The sequence below is a fragment of the Emydura macquarii genome, unplaced genomic scaffold, assembly GCF_026122565.2.
Source record: "Emydura macquarii macquarii isolate MOO-44397 ecotype Brisbane River unplaced genomic scaffold, CSIRO-AGI_Emac_v2 contig_1483, whole genome shotgun sequence".
Classification (NCBI taxonomy): domain Eukaryota; kingdom Metazoa; phylum Chordata; order Testudines; family Chelidae; genus Emydura; species Emydura macquarii.
Genome location: NW_027131620.1, coordinates 5,831,955 through 5,857,104, shown reverse-complemented (window position 1 = coordinate 5,857,104; position 25,150 = coordinate 5,831,955). Strand labels below are relative to the sequence as shown.

The 25,150-nt window shown below is 36.3% G+C and overlaps 1 protein-coding gene across 1 annotated transcript in view; it reads right to left on the bottom strand.

Annotated features, from left to right (window-relative positions):
- The window catches only part of DIDO1 (death inducer-obliterator 1), an 87,560-nt gene that overhangs the window by 35,517 nt on the left and 26,893 nt on the right, over positions 1–25,150 (bottom strand). The window contains 5 exon segments of the mRNA XM_067554109.1: positions 7,621–7,846; positions 8,677–8,883; positions 14,640–14,958; positions 15,282–16,167; positions 20,420–20,530. Coding sequence (XP_067410210.1) covers positions 7,621–7,846; positions 8,677–8,883; positions 14,640–14,958; positions 15,282–16,167; positions 20,420–20,530 — 1,749 coding nt within the window.

The window sequence follows — 25,150 nt, the reverse complement described above, 5'->3', positions numbered from 1 at the left end:
TTAGTATATGTGTTCTGTGCACTTGGGGATTTGGGCTTGTTCCTAGTTTCAAAACTGAGTCAGACCTTAATAAATCCAGGATTTAAAAGGGACGCCCCTTCCCCTCTTATCTTTCTCAAAACAGATGTCCATGTAAGGTGTATGGTCTACCGGATGTCAATCCCTGAGCTGGTGCTGTGTGCCATGCCTTTTACAACCAATGTACAGAAAGACTAGGTAACTAGGCTCCAGGCTCACTTGATTGAGGAAATACTGGGAGGTAGGCCTAGTCTACACTGGTGATTTGCCATGCTGCAAGTCAACCACATAGCTATGCTGGTGCAATTCTCTAATGCAGACAGGCAAAGCTCCCATGTGCTGTTACCTGCTCCATGCTTGAGATCAATCTTATAGCAGTTAACCCTGTCTACATTAGGGGATTAAATCTGTGAAACTGGCCTCCCTAGCTGAAATGGGGGCAATACCTGCTGTAGACAAGGCCTTAGTTTTTCAGAACCACTTGTGCATTCAAGGGACATGATGGGCCATCTTCAGTTCCAAAGCCCTGTGCACCCAGATCAATACCATCATCAGAATCCAACCGTGGAAATACACAAGAGACCACCTCAAAGGGCCCCTTTTATTTGGGGGAGGGGAAAGGGGGGACTACCCATTGGTTATACAACCAAGTGAACAATATTAGTAAAAAAAATGCAAACAGCAATATAGGGTGGTGAGTTTTTTAATCAAATTTCCATCAGTATTGACGAATGAGTAGAAAAGAACCACCCTACGAGCCAGATTGTGCCCGACACTTGTGCCAAGCCTCTCCTTCCCTCTTGTAGCTCCTCACGCAGGAGGCTGGCCTTCTGCCCTCCAAGAGCCACCAGGGTGACAGCTGCTTGAAAGGAGAGTAGGATGCATGCTCCGTCCTCCCCCAAAGGTGGCAGAGCTCCAGTATGTGTCTCCCACAAGTTTTGGCAGAGTCCTCGCAGGTACTCTGGTTGCAGGATGCCCCCTCTGCTCCCCCTCAATAGTTTTTACTTATGAAGGGCCATAGCCCTCAATTAATATCAATAATGTATCACAGGCAATTTGGACAGTGATAGCCCTGTACTGTGCCTTCTATTTTTTAGGCACTACTCTACATTGCTAGGGACTCATAGCTGGCATGGAATAAGAGATCCCACGGAATGAGATAGGTTTGAATCAGGCAACTGGATAATCTCATGTATTCACTTGTGGGACAAACAAATGACAGGGTGGATCTTCTTGTCTATCTGCCTGGGGAAAATGCATTTGCCACTAGCTCTTAGGTCTTGGCAACATTCAAATTTATACTTAATTAACTAAAGGCATGTTTTTAAACTGGTTTAGTTAAACTGGTGCAAGTTGTACAAAGACATTTCAGTTTGAGCTAATTTTTGTTTAAATTAAACCTGTAAAATAAGATTAAGCTAAACCAAACTAAGCCACTCTTAAATCAAAATAAGCATCTACACACAAACGCACACTGGTATAACTATACAGTGTAAATCCCTGTGTGGACACTATTACTTAGGTTTAAAAGTAGCTTGTTTAAGTTAAGTTTAAACCTGTTCCTAATCGTTTAAACTAAGCCAAAATGATTGTCCACACAACCTTCAGCACAGGTTTAAATTAAATTTGTTTAAAAATGACATATTAAGTTGAACTAGAGCAACCTTGCATGTAGACATGCCCTTAGTTAAAATGGCACAAGTCTGTGTGTAGACAAGGACTTACTCTTTTCCCTCTGCTGGGGTAATACAGGTTTTCATCCCACCTTGTTACTCCCCACTCCCATTATGTGTACATTGCTCCTCTTCCATCCTTTCCTGTTTTTTTACATTATATGGTATGTTTTCCTTTTCCTCCTCCCCTCCCCCCACCATCTACATTAAAAAATAAAATAAAATAAAATAAAATAAAAATAAAAACACAAGGGAATGTCGCGAAAGAACACTTATCACATGCACATCAGACTTTTTGATTTTGGGCTGCCATCTCACTGCTGTCCTTTGACAATGTCTCTTCACTTGTACAGTTGTGTAGAAACAGAAGCAACCCAGAAGCCCTTTGTATCTGGAATCCTTTGATGACAACTTGTGTAAGTTAGCACTACTCAGCCTGTGGATAAGGCTCAGATCTAGACAGGGGGAATGATTAACCTAAGTCATGGAGGAGGCAAAGAAAAACGGAGGCAGGTAGTCAAAAGGAGGCTAATATAATCAAGGGCAGAGTTTCATAAATGTTGCTTCCTTGCTTCCCAATAGGAGACACCATAAAGTTGTCTGTCCCTTAACCCACTATTGTAGGATGGGAGGAGAGATGTATGGCAAACTTTAGCCCAATGAAATACCTCCACTTTAAAGTCCAATTAATTAATAATTTATAAGAAATGCTAATATCAAGTAGAATACTGCAATTAAAGGCTATGAACTCATACTAAATTAATTGTTACAGCTAAATCAATAAATAGTTTATTGACTTTGTGACAGAAATCTTTACTTAGTGACTTGTATCACAAGAATATGAATTTAGAATAGAATAGGATTAGTGTACACAGTGGTTCACCTAATGAAATATATTTACTATGTCTTGTGTGTTCTACTCCTTCTACTACCAAATGGAGCTATAGTTTTATGAAACTTATGTTTGTAGTGACTCAGTTGATGAGTGAATAATCAGCTCAAAATAACTTTTAATGTCTAATTCAAGTAGCCTGCCAACCTTAAATGAGAAATTTAAAAAATGTCTGGGAATATCAATTTACACGTCTAGGTACTTTAAAATTAGGATACGGCAGACCTTTACCTTCAGTTTTCTCCTTCTGATTAATCTTGCAGCTTGAAAATGATGAAAGATTTGCAGCCGATTTCCACTTAAGTAAAAATGGCAAAAATTCATTTTCTCTTCCAAATGTTCTTCTAGTAACAAAGAACCTGCACTGAAGACTTTAGATATGTGCATGTTGACATGCTATTAAATGAACTTTGACACCAGCAAATGGCCCAGCCATCACCCACAGTTTTATAACCAAAATATCTGATATTTCCTCAAGTCTTCCTTTACCCACATGGAAACATAGGTCTCGTTTGTAATTAGTGACCTTTACAAAAGATGTTAAGTGCCAATGAAGCAGTTTAATTTTTTTCCCGCCAATGGAAGGGTAAGTTATGAAGCTGACTTTATATGCAGAATTAAAAGTGTAACAGCTTGCTAATTTGTCAGAAAGTAACATACTTCCTGTAATTTACTACAGTACCAATAATGAAATAATTACTATTCACCACTAACATTTTTAGATTTGTTCTTAGTCATTCTGTACTTTAGATCTTCATTTGACAATATTTCTCTGAAATTTTTGTTGTTGTAGATATTAACTTGTTCAACAGAAAAAATGTAAAAGCTCTACAAACCCTTCAGAATATTGCTCAACTAAATATTATACAAGCAAAACTAAAAAATAAGACTTTGCCTTCCTAGCCCACTTGACATATGAGGGTATCAAAAGGCTTAAGTGACTAAAAGAAAATAATATTGGAAGAAAACCACCAAAACCATCAATTCAATACCAGTATTAAATCCTTGCGATAGACTTTAAAAAGTAGTCTAGAGCATTTAATAGGACCCCAGTTTTAACAAAATATGCAGACTTTCCTTATTAAAAATAAATCTGGATCCAGAAGACATCTTTCAGATGTGTTTCTTGTTTCAGGATCCCTCATTTTTCATTTACTGGGATCATCTATTTTATACATATTTTCAGATACATTGGGCAAACAAGGGGCAGATCACACTTTAAAAATATACATATAAATTACAATTCACTTGTAAGCTGCATGACAACCAGATATATCAGTGCTATATGATCCGGGGCGCCATCTTCCATCTGGAGATTTTTTTTTATGAAGTGCACTGACAATTGACTTATTCCATTTATCCAAGAAACATTCCCCCCACACTATTAATTCTTACAAACTCAATGCATGACATATTAAAAATGACAAAATTTAAGATCAATAGCTCTTTTGTAGAGCCAAGTAAGCAATGGATATTATCTTCTTTTGTGGTCCGATATTTTTGGTAAAAACCTGAAAATCCGGATTCAAACATTATGAATGAAATATCACACAATTAGGTTAAAATCCCTCCCTCAATGTATGCATTAAAATTAATTCTTTTTAGAAATGCACTGTTACTATAAAACATGACAGCAAATTTTTAAAGGGCCAGAACTTTTTCAGGCTATTTTAGAAATTATATTGTTGGGGCTGTGTTTTTCCTGCTTGAAAGATACCCACTGGATAGACATTTATACTGTCTATTTTGCTATTTCGTTTTAATTTTACTTTTACTTTGACATGCCCTGAAGCTTGAGGACTTTAACACCTATTCGATATAAACTGAAGGCTAAGGGCACAGGAAAGAAACACGTCCAAGCAAAAGCATTAAAATACTACAGATTCTCTGCTACAGTCCAAACCTGGATCTTTGAATGCCCTTGTTTCACCTCCCCCAATCTCAGTGACCCATATCCTTGTAGCAACTAAAATTACTTTTGAAATGTATTTTCTTTATATGTTGTGCACTGGATGGTATCCGTAAATGCTGTTCAGCTACTAAAATAAACAGGTTTAATTTCTGAAAAAGAAACAGTATGATGTGTTTACTTTCCCATAGCTGTACAGCCTAAATACTGCCTACACCTTTATCACACATAAATAAAATGTATTATTATTCTTCATGTGGCATCATATGTACACAATGCTTCCCAGTTAATTAGTACAGCTAAACCAATAAAGCCAATGATTTCCAATTGGACCATTAAGATGTTAGACAGTGTACAACAATACTCATGTTGTATGTTTCAGTGGATTAAAAAAAAAAAAAGCCACTTGCTATTAGTGCCTAATTTCTCACCACAAAATAATATGAATCTGAAAATCCAGGGGAATCTTGAAGTAACCAATGTAGCGGGGATTGGGGTAGGAGAAGAAATCACTCATCTTTAGAACTGCGTGTTGCATGCTTCAAATAATCATGTTACAAGTGTGTCTTTATATGAAAATCTGAGAGATCATTTTTATCATACAAGTATACTAAATCCTACATCGACACAGATTATTTGTCAACATTTAACAGAGGACTAAAGGGATTCGATTCTCTCTGTCCTGCTACCCAGTAAAATTACTGTTGTGTACTGAAATCTTACACCCACCAGCTAGGACAACAATATTTAGAATAAAGTGTAGCTGCCTTTTATGCATGTGCTACATTACCTGAAGGAAAGACTAATTTAATGTCTGAACAGGGAATGATCCTTCAAGCCTGTCACTAGGTTTGCTTATTTGACTCCTATGGGACAAAGTGTGCAATTAAGGGTTATTCGCAGGATCAGATGTGGGTAGAGCACCTATTAGGACGATTTCCATTTTACTTCAGTATAATGTAAAATATGTAACTATGTACACTGAAAAGAATAAAAAGAGTACACTGCCTTACTTTTAAATTTTAACAATTTATAAAAGTTCACTAAACAAAAAAGCTGTGATTGATGGTAGTTTCTTAGAAGACACTACGGATCACTTAAATCATAAACTATTTTACCAAAAATGCAAGACAATATTTTCCACACAAAACAATTGTATTTGGTAGTTTAGTAACGATACAAACAGAATCCAAGACATTTGTAGAACTTACCTTATTTAGAGCAATCTGAAATTCCATCCCTAATAGCTGATTAGAGAACTCTTCATCAGGTTCATAGTGAATTGTCTTGTATACATTAATAAGGCCTAGTCTAAACACACATTTTGTACCGATTTAACTTTCAGTTAGGGGTGTGCTATTCTATCAAAACAGTTAAATCAGTATAGCCCTAGTGTAGATGTAATTAATTATTCCTGTATAAAGGTACCTTATACCAACATAGCTTTTTTCCTTTTCCCTTATAGGAATAAGCTATATTGATATAAGCAAATTTATATCAGTATAACTGCATTCGCATTAAGGGGGTTGTACCACATGTAACGATAGTAGCATAATAGTATATAACTGTCTTATTGTCAAAGCATATTTGTGTGTGTAGATAAGACATAAAAGTTCATAACGGGCCCGTTTTTACCTTTGATTTTAGATAGAAAAAAATACAGCTTTTTGAAAAAAATAAATTGAAACCTAGAATGGTAATTTAAAATGCAAGTTTATACAAAACAAGCATTTTAGAGAACAGTATATGATATAGTTAGCAATCAACCGTGTAGTTGTTATGGGATATAAAGTTCTGAAAACTATTCATTTAAATCAAGTAGATGGAAAAAGTAATCTATAGAACACTATAAATAAAATGTGTTAAGGCATATTTCTAAAAGAAATGCATTAAAATATAAGGGGAAGTTTACATTTAAATGTAATATACTACAGTATGACAGAGAAAATCTAAAAAGTTGTGTTTAACAATAAAGAGAGTAATTTCTGAGGGGAAATAATTGTGTTTCCTTGATGTTTAAAAGTTCTTTCACCTGAACAATCTAGGTCTCAAGATGAATTTCAAAATGAAGAGTATTCACTTATTTAAAATGTATATTCGTTAAGTTAATATATTATTCATGTGTTTAATAATTGGATCTAGTTCTGAAAATAAAAATTAAACCTTGCTAAAAGGCGGTTAATAAAAACTGGAAGAAAAAGTAACATTTGCATTAATTAAATTTCAAATTGAGAAAATATCAGTCTCTAGAAACCTATTTATCATGTGTTTTGTAAATGTGAATGGTATGATTCACTTAAATTCCAATACTACATTATTACACTATTTCACTGGAATCAATCAAAAATGTGCTGAAGTACAAAGTCTATTTCACATTACAAATCAATATTTACTTACCTTTATATGAGCTAACAAGAGGTTAAGGATGCTATTCAAAACCTGCAAAATTATAATATGTAAAGCAATATTCTCTGCCTAACTTCCCTTTAGATGTTTCCTCGTGTGTGGATAATGTGTGAAATACGAGTAAGACAGAGATAACAAGGAAATAAAGAGCACCACCCCCACTTAAGTAAAAAATAATCCTTAAATTATTTCAAAGTAAGTAAATAAAACATCAGAAGGAGAACTTGAATATATTTGACCGATAAAAGCTGTCTGCAAAAATACAAAAGCTCTGTTACAAACCCCGGTAGAAAAATCCAGTCTTGGCCCTAGCAATGCACTGCTAGATGTATGATAATAAAATTTAAGTTAATACCGTGAATTGTTGGTAACAGGTGCACCTTGTGTAACTTATAATATTTTGAATTTAAGAAGTGTGTATCAATACTTACCTCCTTTCAGAACAGAAATGGTTATTGCCTTTGGAAAACATTTGGTAGCTTACTCAGCAAGTGTACATTCAGAAACCAGTTGTGTACAGACTTGGATATCAAAATTATAAATGAACCTTATAAAATTTCCTTGATACGCATGTGTGTGATTCGTTGAAGGTGGGGAAAAAAATTTAGTGTCATATTTAAAAAAACAAAACCCAAACTTCCTAATCTTACAGAGCCAAGAATGGATGGGTATTCAAAGAAAATGTAAATGATTACTCAGGAATATCCCTATGTGATACATACATTTGAATAACAGGGAAGATGAAATGGCAGCAGTCTTTTCTGGCTTTACTGCATTGTAATTATGATCGCTTGCCCAGGATGGTGTGCTGTTTTCTGATGCCGGCTCTTTAGCAACTGCTTGGGTGTTTGCTTCAGACTTAGGGGCTGTCACCATAGTTTTCTTCATGTTAATCTCTCTTTTCTCAGGAGTTGGTCTCTTTTGGGTGGGCAAAGGCTTAGTACCTGCCTGTATAATTAGTAAAACCTTAATTACTAATAATTGTAAAGACAGAGTTTATCATGATATATGCATTTAGGTGACAAAACATGTGTCCATATATAGTGTATAACTACAAATGCATTTCAAATTACGCAGTTACAATACAAAATGGGTTTCTGGCACAAGTCTCTAAAGCTAGGAGAAATGCATTAGCTTAGCAGGAGAGAGTGCTGAGTGCTCTACGCGTGAGCAGAGCCTGTCAGCAAACTGAACACAGTTGTATTTTTCATCAAATATACGTAAATCTGCACACCCAGATGTACCTGCCATTATAAAGCGGTTTTCAGAAGCAGAGAGCTAAGTAAGATGGACTTAAAAGGGCTTTTAAAAAATTCTCTTTCATTTCATTACACATGACACAAATCCTCCTTATCTGCATAGCCTGTCTCCCCCAATAAAAAAAAAAAAAACACCTAAAACTTTTAATCCAGAAAAATATTAATTATTTCAACCTATAAATTAGCTTTAAAATTCAATACTACAGAAACTATTTCAGAAAAGTTGTACTGAAGTCTAGATAATTCTTTTAATAGCACCTGAACAAAGCAAGCTATATTGTATTTTAACAACCTTTTCCTGTTTTCTTTTTTATCATCAAGATTTAATTGAATTCTCTCATTCTTTAATGTAGTTTTAGGTCATGAAAATGTCAAAATAAAAAAAAAAAAGTGAATCTCTGATGTTAAATCTTACAAACTATGTTTATTTCTGTCTGAAAACTGTATAGCAACAAGCCATTGTGCTTCACGAAAAATGCTGTTGCAAAGCTGGTTTTTAATTCAGGAACGTGCTTTTACCTGCAGTGGAGATTTTACAATCGTGGATCTCTCTGATTTTGATTTGATCTTCTCTTTTGGCTTTGGTTCTTTTCCTGCACTGAGAAATTTCATGGTGGCTGCAGCATGTTTAAGAATGCAGTCGTTACTGCAATACACAGAATCAGGCTGAGCCACATTTGAACAGCCAGGACCAATGCATTTTGATGCACCAGGAGCTTCAATTACCTAAAGATTAAAGCACAGCAAGGTCAATTTTTTTAACCAAATAACTGTGTATAACCAGTGCGGATGACATATCATCTAACAAAATTTTAGCAGTGTCTTAAAAGCATAACAATTTTTCAATCAATATCAGATTCCAGAGTGAATTACTGACACTATCCCATATCCAGGTCTGTTGGTCTAAGGCAGGGGTCAGCAACCTGTGGCATGCATGCCAAATGTGGCACGAGACGATTTTGAATGGCACACATCAGGGTTGTATAATTTTGATGGCGCTGAGCCCATGTTATGTGGGAGGGAGGCGGAGGGTGAAGGGGTGGAGCTAGGAGGGGAGAGCGGCCATGCACAGCGCTACTTGGGCCAGGAGAGGCTCCTGGCCAGCGCTGGCCCACGTCAAGTGGGAGAGGGGTAGGGGGAAGATTTGGCATGCTGCTTGCAAATTCAACACAAAATCAAAACATTTATAAAATCATTAAAATATAAATAAGTCATAAGAAGTCCATTCCATTTATATTAATTAAGCGGAAAAGTATCACAGGTTTTAACACTTACTGCTCCTGGAGTTATTGACATCTGAAATGGAAAAGACCTATTGCATTAACCAGGCTGTCTCCCTAACAATGCAGAATTGTTTCCTGCAGCACATTTTTCTGTAGTTTTATCCAGACTCATTTTAGAAGTCCCAAGTGACAGGACTACTCCCACTTCACTAGCGAAACTCCACCATAGCCTATTACATGTCACTGTCAGGATAGACATTTCCAATACTCAATCTAAATTTTCTCTCTTAGTTTCATCGCATTATTCTTAACTTATACCATAATGTTTTACACGTAAATAATTCCTCTTCCTCTTCAGTGTTAACATATACCAATCATCAGATAACATCCTTAAAAGCCTAAAAGTATTTGATCTCTGTGAGGTGTAAGTCAAAGAATTTAACTCCTCCGTTTTCCCATTTGTAAAATTAGATAACATCACTCATCCATGTTTGCAAAGCACTTTTTTATCTAAAGATGAGAAGTGATGCAACAAACTGGAAATATCCTGCAATATCCTGGACAAACCTTATGGAGTTAATATTATCTTTACTGAATTACATTAAACCTTATTAAATTAGGTTTAATACCTTTGGGGTCCATTATATTAAAAATGCAATTGTGTATGTGTTATTGAGAAATTGTATGCAACTCCTCTAGGGGTAGGGAGATGCTAATATAATTCCTCTGGTTATCAGTCCTTTTGAAGCCATCCCCTAGACAGGTTTTGCTAATACTAGTTCAGACTGGATTCTCCAGTGACTATCTAAAAATCCTTTCTTTGTCTGTTGAACAGACTGGGTTTAAAGAGGCTCAAGGCCTTCATCTTGACCTAGCAAATGGACAGGATCTTGGTACACAGAGGGCCCCCAGGTAACGGTTGGAAAGAATGGGCCTACAGAGGTCCCATAAGACTGTGTGCTTGTTCTGAGCTGAAGCTGTGATTAACTTGAAATGACAAGGAAACTCCTTGGCGGGGTGGGGGAGTTGAAGGACCGCTCTGCCATAGCCCATGCTAGGGTTGAGGTGATCTCTGGCAAGCTTATCATCATCATCATCTGTGTAGGTTCTTTTCTGGTTTTTAATTTTTTTTTTTCTGTAGTGCTTTTACCTTAAGAATATAACAGGCTTGCATACGAAGTGATGTGTGTTACTTTGTAATTGTGATCAATTACTCTGTTATTAGTCTCTGAAGAGAAAGTAAACAGGCCTACTTAGGCAGAGTCTTTTGCTGGGATATCACAGTACAGTCAGGAGACTGTGCAGCCTGGAAATACACTGGTCGGAAGGGAGTGGGACTCACGTCCACACTCGAGAGAGAGAAAGGCTAGGGAGCCGGAAGACTGAAAGGGTGCCCTTGCTGGTCCAGAGGGGAAATACCAGTGCAGTTGCCCTGAGCTGACACACTACATTATTAATTTTTCCTCATATATCCCCTGCTAATTTCTGTTGCTTTCTTCTCATCTCTCTCCAGTTTGTCAAAAATTTTCTAGTAATGTGGGGACCACAACACAATGCAGGATTCTACACACAGTCACAGAGAGAGAGAGAGAGACTGACTATTAGCTCTGCACATACACTGGCCTTTTTCACTGCCCTATCACATTACAAACTCTTGCATTAAATTGTAGGTTCTCCAATTTAGTCATTTCGTCATGACTTCTGCCCTAGTTCCTAATCTCCCAGGACCTTTCCTATTATATCCTCAGTCCTCACTGGTTGCTCCCTCTTCCTGATCATTAGTGAAGATATTTAATTAGAACTGGCCTAATACCCAATTTTGCAATACTCCACTAGCCAGCTCTCCCCAACTCAATATATTGTAATTTATATTTAATATTTGTTTACGGGTTTTTGGCCATTTTTCAATCCACATGATAGCGTTGCTACACAGGCCAATTAAGATTTACTGTGACACTAGCAGTGTCTAAAACCCAAATATCATATTTTGTAGCAATAAATATCATTCTTCAGGATAATTCTCTACAACACACCCAGTTTCACATCTGATTATCTCCACATACAGAGGGAGAAAATTATTACAAGAATACATAAGTACTTCCTAGAAGACATCTCACATTTTAAATATCTAACAAGTCCAGTTGTAGTGTGTCACAAATACCTATTAAACTCCAATCCTGCACCACTGAAGTCAGTGGTAAAAATCCCATTTCTTCAATGATCCCTTGATTTCTTCAAGGGGATAAGCACTAACCTTTCCTGAATGCCAGGGCATTTTACTAAAGTGTTAATTAGCTGTGACGATTATTACAAGAATTTGAATTATATGAAATGAACAATCTGTAGAACACAGTTTGAAATACAGTACATGAAAAATACTAAACAATGTTATTCTTCTTTAGCGATAATGACAGTCTTATTGACATCTTTTCAACATTTCTGAAAATTCAACATTAAAGAACGATTCTAGTCTGAAGAGTGATTTTAAGTGATTGAGGGATTCCATGTTTATTTCCTACAATTATTTCTGTATCAACTGTGCTCAGTGTACAATTAAAGATCTTTTTCCCCTGAATGTTTACAAACTCTACCTTCGCTCAAGTCAAGTAGAAGATGTTCATCTTCATGCATCATCACCAGAACTAAAAATTCTGCATGTCATATTAGGCTTTTAGTGCACCTCACTGTTTTCAAATCATGAAACCTGTGCAACCTATTGCCAAAGTTTTATTTTGTCACAAAAATTAAACAGATCTGACACTGAATGCACACAACAGAAAGGTCTGCTGAGTAACAAGATGCCACTTTTGCATAGTCATCCTTTAGACTAGAGACTGACCTTAAAGAAAGTTTGGGAAAGTGTAGAACCAGAATTTAATAAAAGTTACAGAGTGGGTGGGTGTAATCCTGGCCCCACTAAAGTCAATGGCAAAACTCCCATTTACTTTAATAGAGTCAAGATTTCACCCATTATTTACACTAAAATTATCAGTGAAACTATTTGTAAATTTTACAAAATGTTGGGGGTACCATTAAAAGCAATTAAATATCATGATCCTAAAATTGAGAAACCCCTCAAAATGTATTCACAGGAAAATTTCTACTGAATTTTGTGTCATGGTTCACAAACAAAACTGGATTTTGAATAAAAAACCCAAGTTTAAATAAGATAATAAATATTGACATTAAAGAACTAAAAGACACTAAAGAATCATCATATTTTCCATAATTCTCTCTGACTTTTCCAATAGATTAAAAAGATAGCACAGGATAACACACATACTGATTTATAACAATTCTTCTTTATATATTTCAGTGTTAATGGTAAGTTTAAGAGTTGTGATATAGCTATATTTTTTATTATTGGTAATTATGAATAGTGAATGAGTACAAATAAAGTAACACTTAGGCCAACACCATGCTGCCCTAACTGTGGTTTTGCCAATTCTTCTTTTACACAGACTTGCTAATCTGCTTAAAATGATGTTATTGCTGACCAAACAAAGGTAACATGTCACACCTGAAGTTTTGGGGTGAAAATACACAAACCTGTAATAACAAGAAGCTAGTTTTCTGGAAAGACAAGACAGGGTGACACAAACACTATTTCACTGAAACTGCAAAACCAGCAGGGGAAAAAAACTGCAAAAGTTGGATAACTGAAGCTTGTACATGCATAAGATATGGGTTACTTAAAATCCAAAGGGCTGATGTATTAAAAACAAACTGGATAAAGATTAAGTAATCTGTAATGTAGAAATGTATAAAAGACCCAAGTGAGCATGGGCCCGAACTGGAAAACAAAATTAAGGACAGGACTGAAGGAATAGACCAGGAGCTCAGAAAAGTCCCAGCTACCAATTCCATCTTGTCTGTTATTTACCTAGAATACATGTATGTCCAGACACTGTAAATGACAATAATTCTGTCCAAAATTGTATAAAAGCAAAAACTGATTAAGCATAAATTGGATGGATCTGTCACTCAGTTTCCCAATTTTTATCCCCAACACAAAATTAGCATCAGCATATGGGAAATGATATATTAAAATTTTTACAGTATTTTTTGTTAAATCTGCATACATATATTAAGGATAACTGTAATTTTAAAACTGTTTTATATATCTGAAAAAGTTTTTTTTATGTTTGTTTGTTTTTTAAATTTACAAACATTTTGCCAAAGATGTACTACATGCATAGAAAAACTTGCATGATTAAAAAAATTTCACTCCAAATTCTACAAGCTTTGTTCCAATGGCAGGCTTCAATACAACAATTCTGATGCCAGCCAACATTTATAGGAAATGGTATTCCTGTCCAACCATTAAAATGCACACAAACCCATAAAATAAACTATTGCAGTGTGCTGTCAGCGAGTATGTAAGATGTGTATTTCAAAAACTTGCGAAAGATATAACGTAGAGATGATACTCAAGGAGGATGCCTGTGCTTGCAAATACTAAAATAGCACCAACAGCAGAAAGGTCAATTACTATAGCATTAAAAGGTTTTAAACTAGTTTAAATTCAAGTTAAAAGGCTTTTTGCCTACATTTAGAATGGCACACAGAGTAGCAAATATAAACAATAAGTTCCTGTAATAATTGTATGTAGAAACTGGAAGAATTTGAAAGGACTTTCAAAAAAAATTGTTTTTTAAAAATAGCTCTGAACATAGACTTTAATCTATCAATCCCCTTTTCTGTGTATGAAGAGCTTCAAGGAATAACAAGGTCAAATCACAACCTCAAAAACAGGCTGGAAGTACACAGGACAGCTTGATAGCTTGAATGTGTACAGTCACACAAGTTTGTCAATACTAACTGGACACCTAGAGTGAAAAATAAAAATTGATAGTTTTAGAAAAAGGCAATTTTAAAATAAAGACATGCCAATTTAAGAATTTTCAGGGTCTTTAAGACAGAACAGGAATTCAGTTCAGTGCCTTGATTACCCAAATAATAGAAGAGTAACAGATGCATAACTGGGGTTATGTAATACCCATAATTGGGGTATTTTCCTTATCCTGATATGTATGGTTTGCAAATTGCTGTCCTTCAAAAATTAAAAAATATATCCTAATGATTGTAATATGCATTCAGGATCAAAATCTTTACTTATAAATTAGAAACAGACAAACAGCAAATATCTAAAAGAAAAATTATTTAGCAGTTTTGTTTTATATAAAAATATGTTGCAGCTCATAGATAAGCTAATGCCTCAACACATTCAATAGAATAAGAGACAATCAAAATACTTACAGGTTGAAATATCTTGAGTTTTTTCTTCCCACTTGGATTCGCAGCTTTTTCAATCCTACCCTTGATTCCTTGATCTTCAATGGACTTTTGTTCGACTGTTCCTATACTCGTGAGCTCAGTGCCATCCACGTTTACTTGCCTTGACTTAGTTTCTTGCTGATCTGTTTCTGAAACTGTCTCATCTTGCCCCTGCAGAATGGTGCAATTTGGACAGATATAGTCCTCCCCGTTCCTTTCCAATAGCCGCCCACGAGCCTCAGAAATCCCCACACAGTCACCATGAAACCATTCCTCACATCTATCACAACAAATCATAAACCTGAAAATAAAGAAAAAGTGGTTAAAAAATAAAATATTGAAAAATTCAAAAACAAAATTAAAAAAAAGTCGTAATTTAATGCAGAATATCTGAAAAAATTGTCATGAAGGCAGTTGATCCATACAAAATGAATTTTACCAACTGTATTCAAATTTAATATTTATTAGCTTACCCTATTATTTACATCCTATGAAATTGCAATAGAAAAAAAAATTATATACACCATAATTAAACCTTTGGTAGTAGGCTTATTTTCTAATCAAGGATTCTGTATTACTTGGACAGTATTTTTAGACAATAGTTTGCATATGTATATAGCCCACCTGTTGTTATGAGGCTGGTGACAGATACAGTACAGTGTATTTGCGTCATAAATCTCAGACTCAGATTTGCTTTTTGCGAACTCTTCAGATTCTTCACTTTTGATCTCCTTTGTCCCCAGGACAGGTTTTATTTCCTTTTTAATCTGAGGATCTTCAGTATGTTCCTCAGACACAGCTACTTGACTTTCAGTCTCAGTGCTATCTGTAGATTCAGGTTCTTGTTTGACAGGTAGCTCAGTCTTAACTTGATTTCCTGCTTGGACATCAACTATTTCTGTAGGATTTTGTTCTGTGTGTTTTTTTCTAAGGCGGTTCTGTATCTCTTTCAATGTCAATTCTGCAGGTTTTTGTTCAATGCGTTTCTTCCTTAGACGATTTTGTAGTTCTTTCAGTGTCAACCCATCGCTATCACTATCAGAGGTATCATCATCATCATCATCATCATCTTTTGCACCTCTGCCTTTCAAGACTGGCTGATCCTTATTGTCTTTAGAGTCACACTTCCGGGTGACAGTTTTTATATCGGGAGTGCTCTCCACACTGCCTTCAGAGGCAGTCTCAACATCTGTAACAGGACAGGATGCTGGTTCACTTGAATCTTCAAGAGTAGTAGGAACATTTTTCCTACCTCTACGTCTTACTGTTGTAAGAAATTCTTCCACTCTTTCAGTACGTTTGGGTTGCCGTCCACTACGCCGGAGGGACAGGCTTTGTTGCTGCTGTGGTTGTTGTTCACTCATGTCCACATCAACATCTCCTGCACCTTCTCGTTTGGCAATTGTAGTCCTTCGAAATCCCCATGTTTTCCTGAACTCCTTACTTGTGGGCTTGATAGTTTTTTGTTCCTCCTCATTGCTTTGCTCACCTTTATCATCCAAAACTGATGCTAAAAACAGAAGTAAAATTATGAAACTGGTATTTCCTCATTTAGGATCACGGCTGACTTTTTTTTTTTTTTTTTAAACAAATCTTTCAAAATGTCATTACGCTATCTTTGTGACAGTAGATATATATGTATATTAAATGTGATATGCTGGATAACTATATAATAGATCTGAACACAAAATGAAGAATACACTGTTTTTCAAAGTTCCTACAGACAGGGATCACTAAAGTCATAGCCAATATAATTAAGCAATGTGCAATTATCCACTTCATTTTTTGATCATGATGAAAATTAAGCAACTCTTTCATATCACAAGGACACTCAAATGTTCCATCTCACAGCAGAGGTAGTTTACAGTCTCATCTAACACTAAATCAACATAATCCAGCAGCTAGGAATTGCTCATGCAGTGCATCTTCTTCTTTCCTAGATGCTTATAACATTCCCAGCTCTTGCTGGCCTGGTAAAATGCAAGCCAAAACAGAGAAAGAACAGGTTAAAGAATATTTAGATAAGTTAGATGTATTCAAGTCAGCAGGGCCTGATGAAATTCATCCTAGAATATTTAAGGAGTAGCTGAAGCAATCTTGGAATACTAGCAATTATCTTTAAGAACTCATGGAGGATGGGTGAGTTTCGAGAGGACTGAAAAAGGATAAACACAGTACTTATCTTTAAAAAGGGGAACAAAGAAGATCTGGGGAATTATAGACCAGTCAGCCTAACTTCAATACCTGGAAATATACTGGAACAAATTATTAAACAATCAACTTATAAGTACCTAGAAGATAATAAGGTTGTAAGAAATAGTCAGCATGGATTTGTCAAGGACAAACTAATCTGTAGCAAGAGAGTTTTACATTAGATATTGGGGAAAACTTTCTAACTATATGAATAATTAAGCATTAGAATAGATTTCCAAATGAGGTTGTGGAATTCACGTCATTGGAGGGTTTTAAGAACAGATTAAAGAAACCCCCATCAGGGATGGTCTAGGAATACTTGGCCCTGCCTCAGTGCAGGAGGGCTGGACTTGACCTCTCAAGGTCCCTTCCAGCCTACATTTCTCTCTCTCCCCCCCATTTTTTCAGGATGTTTTAACAAGTTTCCAAATCAGCGCCATGTAAATGTCAGAAATAAAACAATCATTATAAAAGCTCACTTTTGTTTAAAGAGACATTATACTAGAATATAGCCATCCGACCTTTCTATTTAATAGGGTGTTACCATATTACAGAGTGAGCATCGTTACAACACCTATAATTTGTTGTTTCTAGTGATTTTATTAAATTGAATGAAATCACTATATACACACACACAACAGATCAAGCATGTCTATCAAATGTTAACATTCAAAAGAACTGGACAGATGTGCTGGATTTTTTTGAAGGTCAACGTACTCTGTCTGAATAATGAATAAAAGGTAAGCAAATATTTATCTGTCTTCTCTATTTTCCTGGGCATATAACTGGGGTGCTAACTTTTCCATAACCACAACCTCCCCTATTTTTTTAAACTATTCCTCTATGATTGGGCTATTTTTCTTTTTCCAATGAGAGGCTACCAATGTTCGAGCAGCTAATAGCAGATGAGAATTAATTCTTCAGTTCTTGTGAGATCATTTCTGCCTGGAACCCCCCCTAAGAGGATTACCAAAGATCATTTGGTAATAAGTATCCAACCATCTGTGGTATTTAGTTACAGACTGCATCCCAATATTCTCTAGTGACTGGATATGACCACCATATATGCCTAGGGAGGTTGTGGAATCTCCATCATTGTTGGTTTTTAAGAACAGGTTTGCAAATACTGGTCAGGAATGGTCTAGTTATTACTTAGTCCTGCCTTGAGTGCAGGGGACTAGACTAGATGACCTACTGAGGTCCCTTCCAGTCCTACACCTCTATGATATGTGCATAAAAACAATTTTTTACCTCAAAGTTTCCAACATTTTTCCCCATTCAAGATATATATAATTTTTTTCCTAACCTGACTGGTGCCAGGTATTATTAAAACAATATCCTAAAGAAATTTTCTTTTATTGTGCTACGCATTGAGGTTGCTGGACCTCTTTTCCAGCTCAAACCCCATTACTCTGAGTTAATTTTTCTACCCAGGGATTTTTCCCAGGATGTCATATACAGACTTTCCCCCCTCTTAGGAAGGTTGTCTGCAAAGATTGATATAAATTAGTTATTCTTGTTTCCTAACTGACCAGATGCCATCATGTCTATTAAAGTTAGCTTTTTGTATAAAACAGGTTTTCTAGAAAAGTCAGAAACAATGTCTGACTTGAAAGTACTAGTACCAAGGAAGATGGGCCAATTAAACTTAGCTTTGATCTCTAAAAAACTCAGAAAAGTTTGTTTTACTGAATAGCTGGCCAACTGTGTGTTGCAGGGCTCTTCCACATTCTTTGGTTGGCGCTTTGATAAAAATGTGGATATTTGCAATGGGCGTCATAGGCAAGGGAAAAGAACTTATCTTATTTCTAGTTCTATCCCATACCCATACAGTTGCCTTTGCTAAAGGATGTGTATACATTTCTGGAAGAAGTGATTTATTATTAATCCATGGTAGTCTAGCAATGTTAACACTGCAGAACATTTCTTGTTCAATAAACCAGCCCTACATTTCTATGATTCTATAACCTAAATCCCTTAAAAACCAATGGGTGAAGCCCCGGCGCCACTGAAGTCAAGGGAAAAGCTACCATTGATTTCAATGGGGTCAGGATTTCACAAAAAGTCTCCCACATGCCAGCAGGATGCTGCATCACTATGCCTTAAAGCCACTCCAGAAGAAGACTAAAATAATACTTCAATTAATTAGGAAAATTGTGAATGGATTAAAGAAAGAATTAGAATATGGCTGTTCCATAATCAAATGCCCATTTCCTCTTAATTTCTATCATTTAAAAAAAACTCCCTTTTAAAACAGAAGTTTTTGTTTTAATTTGAATCAGTGTTTTTTTATTTTCAACAATAAAATATGAGACAAATGTATCAGGTGTTTGAGACTTTTAAATTACACTTCTAAATGAATTAGAAGAGGTAAAATAGTTTGAATCATCTGTTGGCAGTATCATCCCTTCTTATGAGTTCTTCATAGCAGGAACTCCCCCTTATTATGCATTTGTACAGTGCCTAGCATAACAGACTTGGTTAGAGGTTCTAGGTGCTACCATAATAAAAACAACAACAGTAATGCACTGGTTTTCTTAGGGCAGCAGAAAATCTAGAGCCAAATCCTGGCAAAACCTGATAAAAACCCAGTCACGAAAGTGATAGCAGCTCCAACCTAACTTTTTGTGTGTTTGAAATCAATCACAGTACAGAGACTTACAACACTGTTAACCTAAAGATAAATGATGAACTAGTGATCAGATAATACTTCATCTCACCCATTTTCACATAGCATCACTCCTTTTAGTGGCTATCCGCCAAAGAACATTAACTTTTTTTCTTTTTCAAAGAGCCTGACTAACGTTCTGGGGACTCTACAAAAAATGAGCAAAACTCCATAGTTTAACAAAAAAAAACCAAACATATAAATGGTCCCCCTCCAAAAACAAAACTGCATCCTATTGCATCACTTCTACAACTAATTTGCTCTAACCCAATCAACTGCCACTTGCACTGAATCTAGGCAAGCCTAAGAAAACAGAATCATCTGGTTGCTTGCTCTGAAGACCCCCAAATCCAGCCTCTGGTAGACCAAAAGATGATAAAGCTGAAGTCAAGGCTCCTCAATGAGATAGCCCACTTGCTAACCATCATCTGTCTGAGCCAGTGGGTTGTTAGTTTCAAGCCTGTCAGCCAATCTCAATTGCTGCAGTGTTACATGAGGAGAAAGGCAGTTTTGCAAGTAACTAATATGCAAGTCAAAAAAATTGAAAAACAAAAAAACAAAAACACCACTTTACTTGTTATGATGACCAAATCTCCATCCAATCAACCAGTGAATTACAATTTGGATGTACTTATGTGTAGTATGTGTGTCTACTACGCATTATAAATCCCTTAGGGCAGTGACCATGTCTTTCTCTTTGCTTCATGTCGAAAATGTCACATTGATATCCTAAATAAAAATGTTCTTTATATTCTTAAAAGAGAATCCACACATTAACATATTGCACTCCTCCTCAGAGATTTTTTTAAACTATTTGCTCAAATTATCTTTTGGTTAAGAAATATGTAGACTGGACATGTAAACAAGATTTCTGCTCAATTTAAGGAAAGAAAAGACTTACCAGGAGAACTGTTTTCCATGTTGCCAAGACTGGATTCAGATTCAAATGCCACAGACCGTGAACTTACAACTTGCTCCATAATAGGGACACCACCATTCCCAAAGCGCAACTCTAAAAATAAACATAAGACTCAGAATTTAATTGCTTGAACCGGGAGAGCCTGTTGAAATCTCTTGCTGTTAATAGATGCATGTAGAAAAATCTTTTGTCACAATATGCTTACATATGAGTATGCAAACATGTAGCTAATCTAAATTTCTGACCCCAAATGAACAACAAAAATAAAAAAGATCTCAAATTTACTCAAAGATAAATTGTACTACACGTTTTTGGATATAGCACACACATGCATTACTAACTCGGGTCAGAATTTTTGCTTATTTTTTTGCTAAACAAATTTGAACAATAAAAGCTGAGATACGGTTAATCTCAGTGTTGTTAAAACTGCAGAATTTACACGACATGTAAGCCTTACAAGACAAGACACTGAATGCAGTTATTACCCCAGTTACAATCAAATCCCAATTATTTTTCCAACAATCTTGTCTTATAATCATCGTGTATAAAAATATGTGAATGGTGGAACCAAAATACTGAATTATAGACTTATTTCCTTATTTTTCATACCAAAACATGACTCATATAAGCATCCAGAGTTGTGAAAATGCAAGTGGATTGTCAAGATGCTTCCAGCTACCCTAGTTCAGAAGCAGTTACTAATATTTTATAAGACCCTATTAAAATAAAATATAAAAGTAGGAACCATGTCAGTTGAAAAGAGAAACTAATTAATCTCCCAGAAGACTATCCAGATTTGGGGTGAAGAAATGAATGATGTTAGTTTACTTCTAGAGTCCCTGGTTGTTATCTGTAAGTTTATCAGTACCTCATGGAGTTCATATACACAAAATAAACATTTTAAATAAAAACACTATTTTCCAAAATCAACTATTGCTGAAGCAAACTATTACTGTCTCTGGAACTCTTAAATCAGGATGAACTGCTACTGAAGCCTACAAGCTGCACCAACATATATGGAACATATTAAAAAACAAGACAGGAGACAAAAAACACTGATGACCTGATTCTCCACTTTGACACAGAAGAGAGAGGTGGCTGCTGCGACCTAGTTATGGCTCCCTGACCTTCAGATGTCCACTCTCAACAGAAATTAGGGCAAGAGAAGGGCTACTTAGTTTCAAGACCAGGCATAGTTCAGTTCCACCATGCACCTGGCCTTGCTCATTACATGCCCCAACACATTCCCTACATTATCTTATATCTTTCTACCAGCAGAGAGTAACCCTCTGGGGAATTGTCACCAGCTATCTCTAGTTATTTGAAAGCCAATTTAAATTACTATGGCTAATAGAAACGCATTCTGACAGACAGAGTTTCCTGGGTAAGTTACTGACCCTTGACTCTGTAGTTCTTTTTGGCATGTCACAGAAAAGGGAAGGACGACAATCTCAAGAGGTAGAAAAACCATTGTCTCAGGACCAGAATGGGGCTTGGTATCACTGATATTTTCTTCTAGAAAATTTTGCTCACGGCAGCAAGTAGGGAAGCACAGAAGAGGCCTAACAGACAAATTTGAGAAATAAATCCAGGGGGATTGAGAGTCACATGGTATTAGGAGTAGAATCTTGTTGTCTTGGCATTTTGTTTGAGAGATCCCATCCTGGCTTTAATGTTTTTTATCAACTGAAAAACAAAGTAGTGGAGACTCCATTCTGCTGGATCTGCTTCTTGCCTACTTAACTAATCAGATGCAGTATTTAGATTGGCCTTGATATGCAGGGCCCAAATTAATTCTATATTATTATTGCCCCGGAACAGGAGGCACCTTTCTTCTTGTGCAGACATGATGACCTGGGTCCTCTGTTTATATAATGTTGTCTGTCATTATAAATGAAACTCCAGCATATCCTAATTTGTGTTGTACAAGGAAAGCTAGCCAAATGTCTCAGAGCTCTAGCCAGTTGATCTCTCTCATCATTTCGTTCTGGGACCATCTCCCCAGTACAAAGTGATGTGAAAGGTGTTCTCCCCCAGCAAAAAGTGTCCTTTCCATCCATAATAATCACAGTTCTACCCAATTCATAATTTGGGTGTCCAGTTACAAATCACCATAATAGATGAACACTTCCTTAGGGGTCTTCTATTTTCAAATAGGGTAGCAGGAATCTTTGAAGTGGATGTATGAGAAATTTTGCCAGTTCAGGAGATCTAACAAATCAGCTTACCTAGCAAACTTGATAATATTTTGAAAGCTAGAAGCTGTTCACAGACACAGATAACTTCCTTTATTTTGTTCTCTCTCCTTGGGAAGAAACATCCTTTGAAGCTTGGTATTGAGAGTGACTTCAAGGTTCTGAATGGTTTCAGTTGGATTAAGCAGATGTTTTTTCTTAATTCACCATGAATCCCCTTACTTGGAAGAAATGAACCATAAAACTAGTGTCCTGTTCTGCCATGTGTCTCAAGGATATTCCTATCAGGTTGCAAATTTTTTTAAGGGGCTTGCATAGACACACACATTACACTAATATAGTTAAAACAGTGCAACCCCTGTAGTTCGGATGCAGTTATATCAGTATAGAGGTGCCTTATACCAGTATAGATATAGCTTATTCCCCTTCTGTTATGGGAATAAGCTATACCAGTAAAACTGCATCCGCACTAGGGCTTATACAGACAGGTCAAATAAACCAACCAACTACACCTCTATCCAAATAGTTATACTGGTATAAAACCTGCATGAAGTCCAGGCCTAAGAATTTCCATTCACACAAGTAGTATATTTCTGTGCATACTGTTACAGAGTCATTAAGGTCAAAGCATAGGGCCCCTCTATTGGAAATGCTTCTGGCCACGCAAGAATATGGTCTGATCAGGATATGGAGGCAAACCTTCTTGAGACTGACAAAGGTTAGGAAACTGATCTAAAAATAGCTGTTAAAGTGGACTTCAGTGTTTTTATTTTTAATTTTGATACTTGTAATGATTTCTTCAAATTATTCAATACAGGATCATTTTAAAACCCCTTATATTGGGACTAGGAAGATGAGTACATCTTTAAATGTCTCTATAGCTTTGGTGTTAGTTTGATAGCTGCCATCTTCTGGCTGTGCTTTACTAAACTCTGGAAGCCTGAGTGAGTATTTCCATCACTCTTTGATCCAAAAATGTGTCATCCCTCTTGGCTGAGAAGCAGAGATGTCTGCTCAAGAGTCCCCTCTCCTCAGATGGAAGGAGAGGACAAGTCAAACATTACAGTGGTTAGTGGAAGGTTGTCAACCCAAGACGCTTCTAGATCTTTCACTTGACATGATTCGTTCAATTGCCATCTGATTCAGTCACTGTCTCATCTGCAGAATCTGTATGAGAATGAACCTGGGGAGGATAGTTACTCTCTGAAGATCTATCTCTCTTCTGGCATTTGGCCAATAGCAACGTTTTCTTGTCCTTGTACTTGGTTTCTAAGACTCCTTTATCTAGGGATTCTTCAAACAGACAGTTCGTCCTCTCTTCCTCCCTTCCCCAGCATAATTTGAGGACACTATCAGATGTTAGGACATTTGCCTTCAATACCTTGGGTCCATAAGTAATTCTCACTATTGTTACTGATCCTTGGATTCTTCTTCTGGATCCAAATCAGATGAAATATAAGTGGTCTTAATAGAAAACGTCTTGTATCAGGAATACCAGGATTCCGCCCAAAGTGAGCTTTCATGAACCCAGAGTCAGCCTAGACAAGTCCAGGATGGAGCAGAATTATCCTATTTTCTTTTTCTTCATGAGGAATCTCTATCAGAAGCCAAATAATCTTTCTTCTGGAAAAGACAATGGCCCAATGGAAAATAAATATCACCAGGCTGTTCAGAACTGCCTATCACTTCTTGGGATCTCAATGGGGGAGGCAATGAAAAGAAGTTTAGAGAAATGTATTCCTGAAAATCTTAAAGGTCAGTCTCAACAATTTTAAGAGTACAGGAGAAGAAAGTGTCTAATGGACTGGATTAGTTACTTCTCTGATGCCTTCTCTGAGCAGTAATTGCAAAGTATTTTCATTCCCGCAATGGAGTTGAATGGGTGAAGAAATGAAGGGACTGTTTTAGCAATGCTGGTAGTTAGTAATTCAGCAAAAGATATTATACATTCCCTCTAGAGGAGTCTCACTAACAGAACTGGTTAAGTATAATCTTGTTCTGGTCAGAAGAATTTCTCAAAGACTTATCAACAAATTATTTGAAAAAACTCAATACACTGAAAGGGACTCGAATAAGGCTGCTTCTTGATGTAGTCTCTGTGTCAAGGGTTCCAAGCTGTATGTTGCACCAAGCTAAAAGGTTGCAGAGCAGAGATCTGGCAGAGAACCTGAAAATGTCACAAGCTGAACTGTAGAGAAAAGCTAGTGTTAATGTGAGCGACACTGCTTCTTAGAATCCCTCTCCAGGCCTTTATGAGAATTCCTGTCTGAGAGAACAGCAGGGAGCAAGTGATAGAAATAACATGCAGACATGAGGCAACTTTATCAGGATCCAAAATAAAGAACACAATATGGGCATAAGATGATCTCGATCACAAAAAAACGTAACCATATGTGCTGCTGCATTTCAAACAAGTTGCATGCAGTGTGAATGCACTACTAAGAGAGAATAATAAATAAGTTTTGTGGCCACTAGGACATGTATTGTTGTTGTACAGTCATCACAGGATAAATAAGGA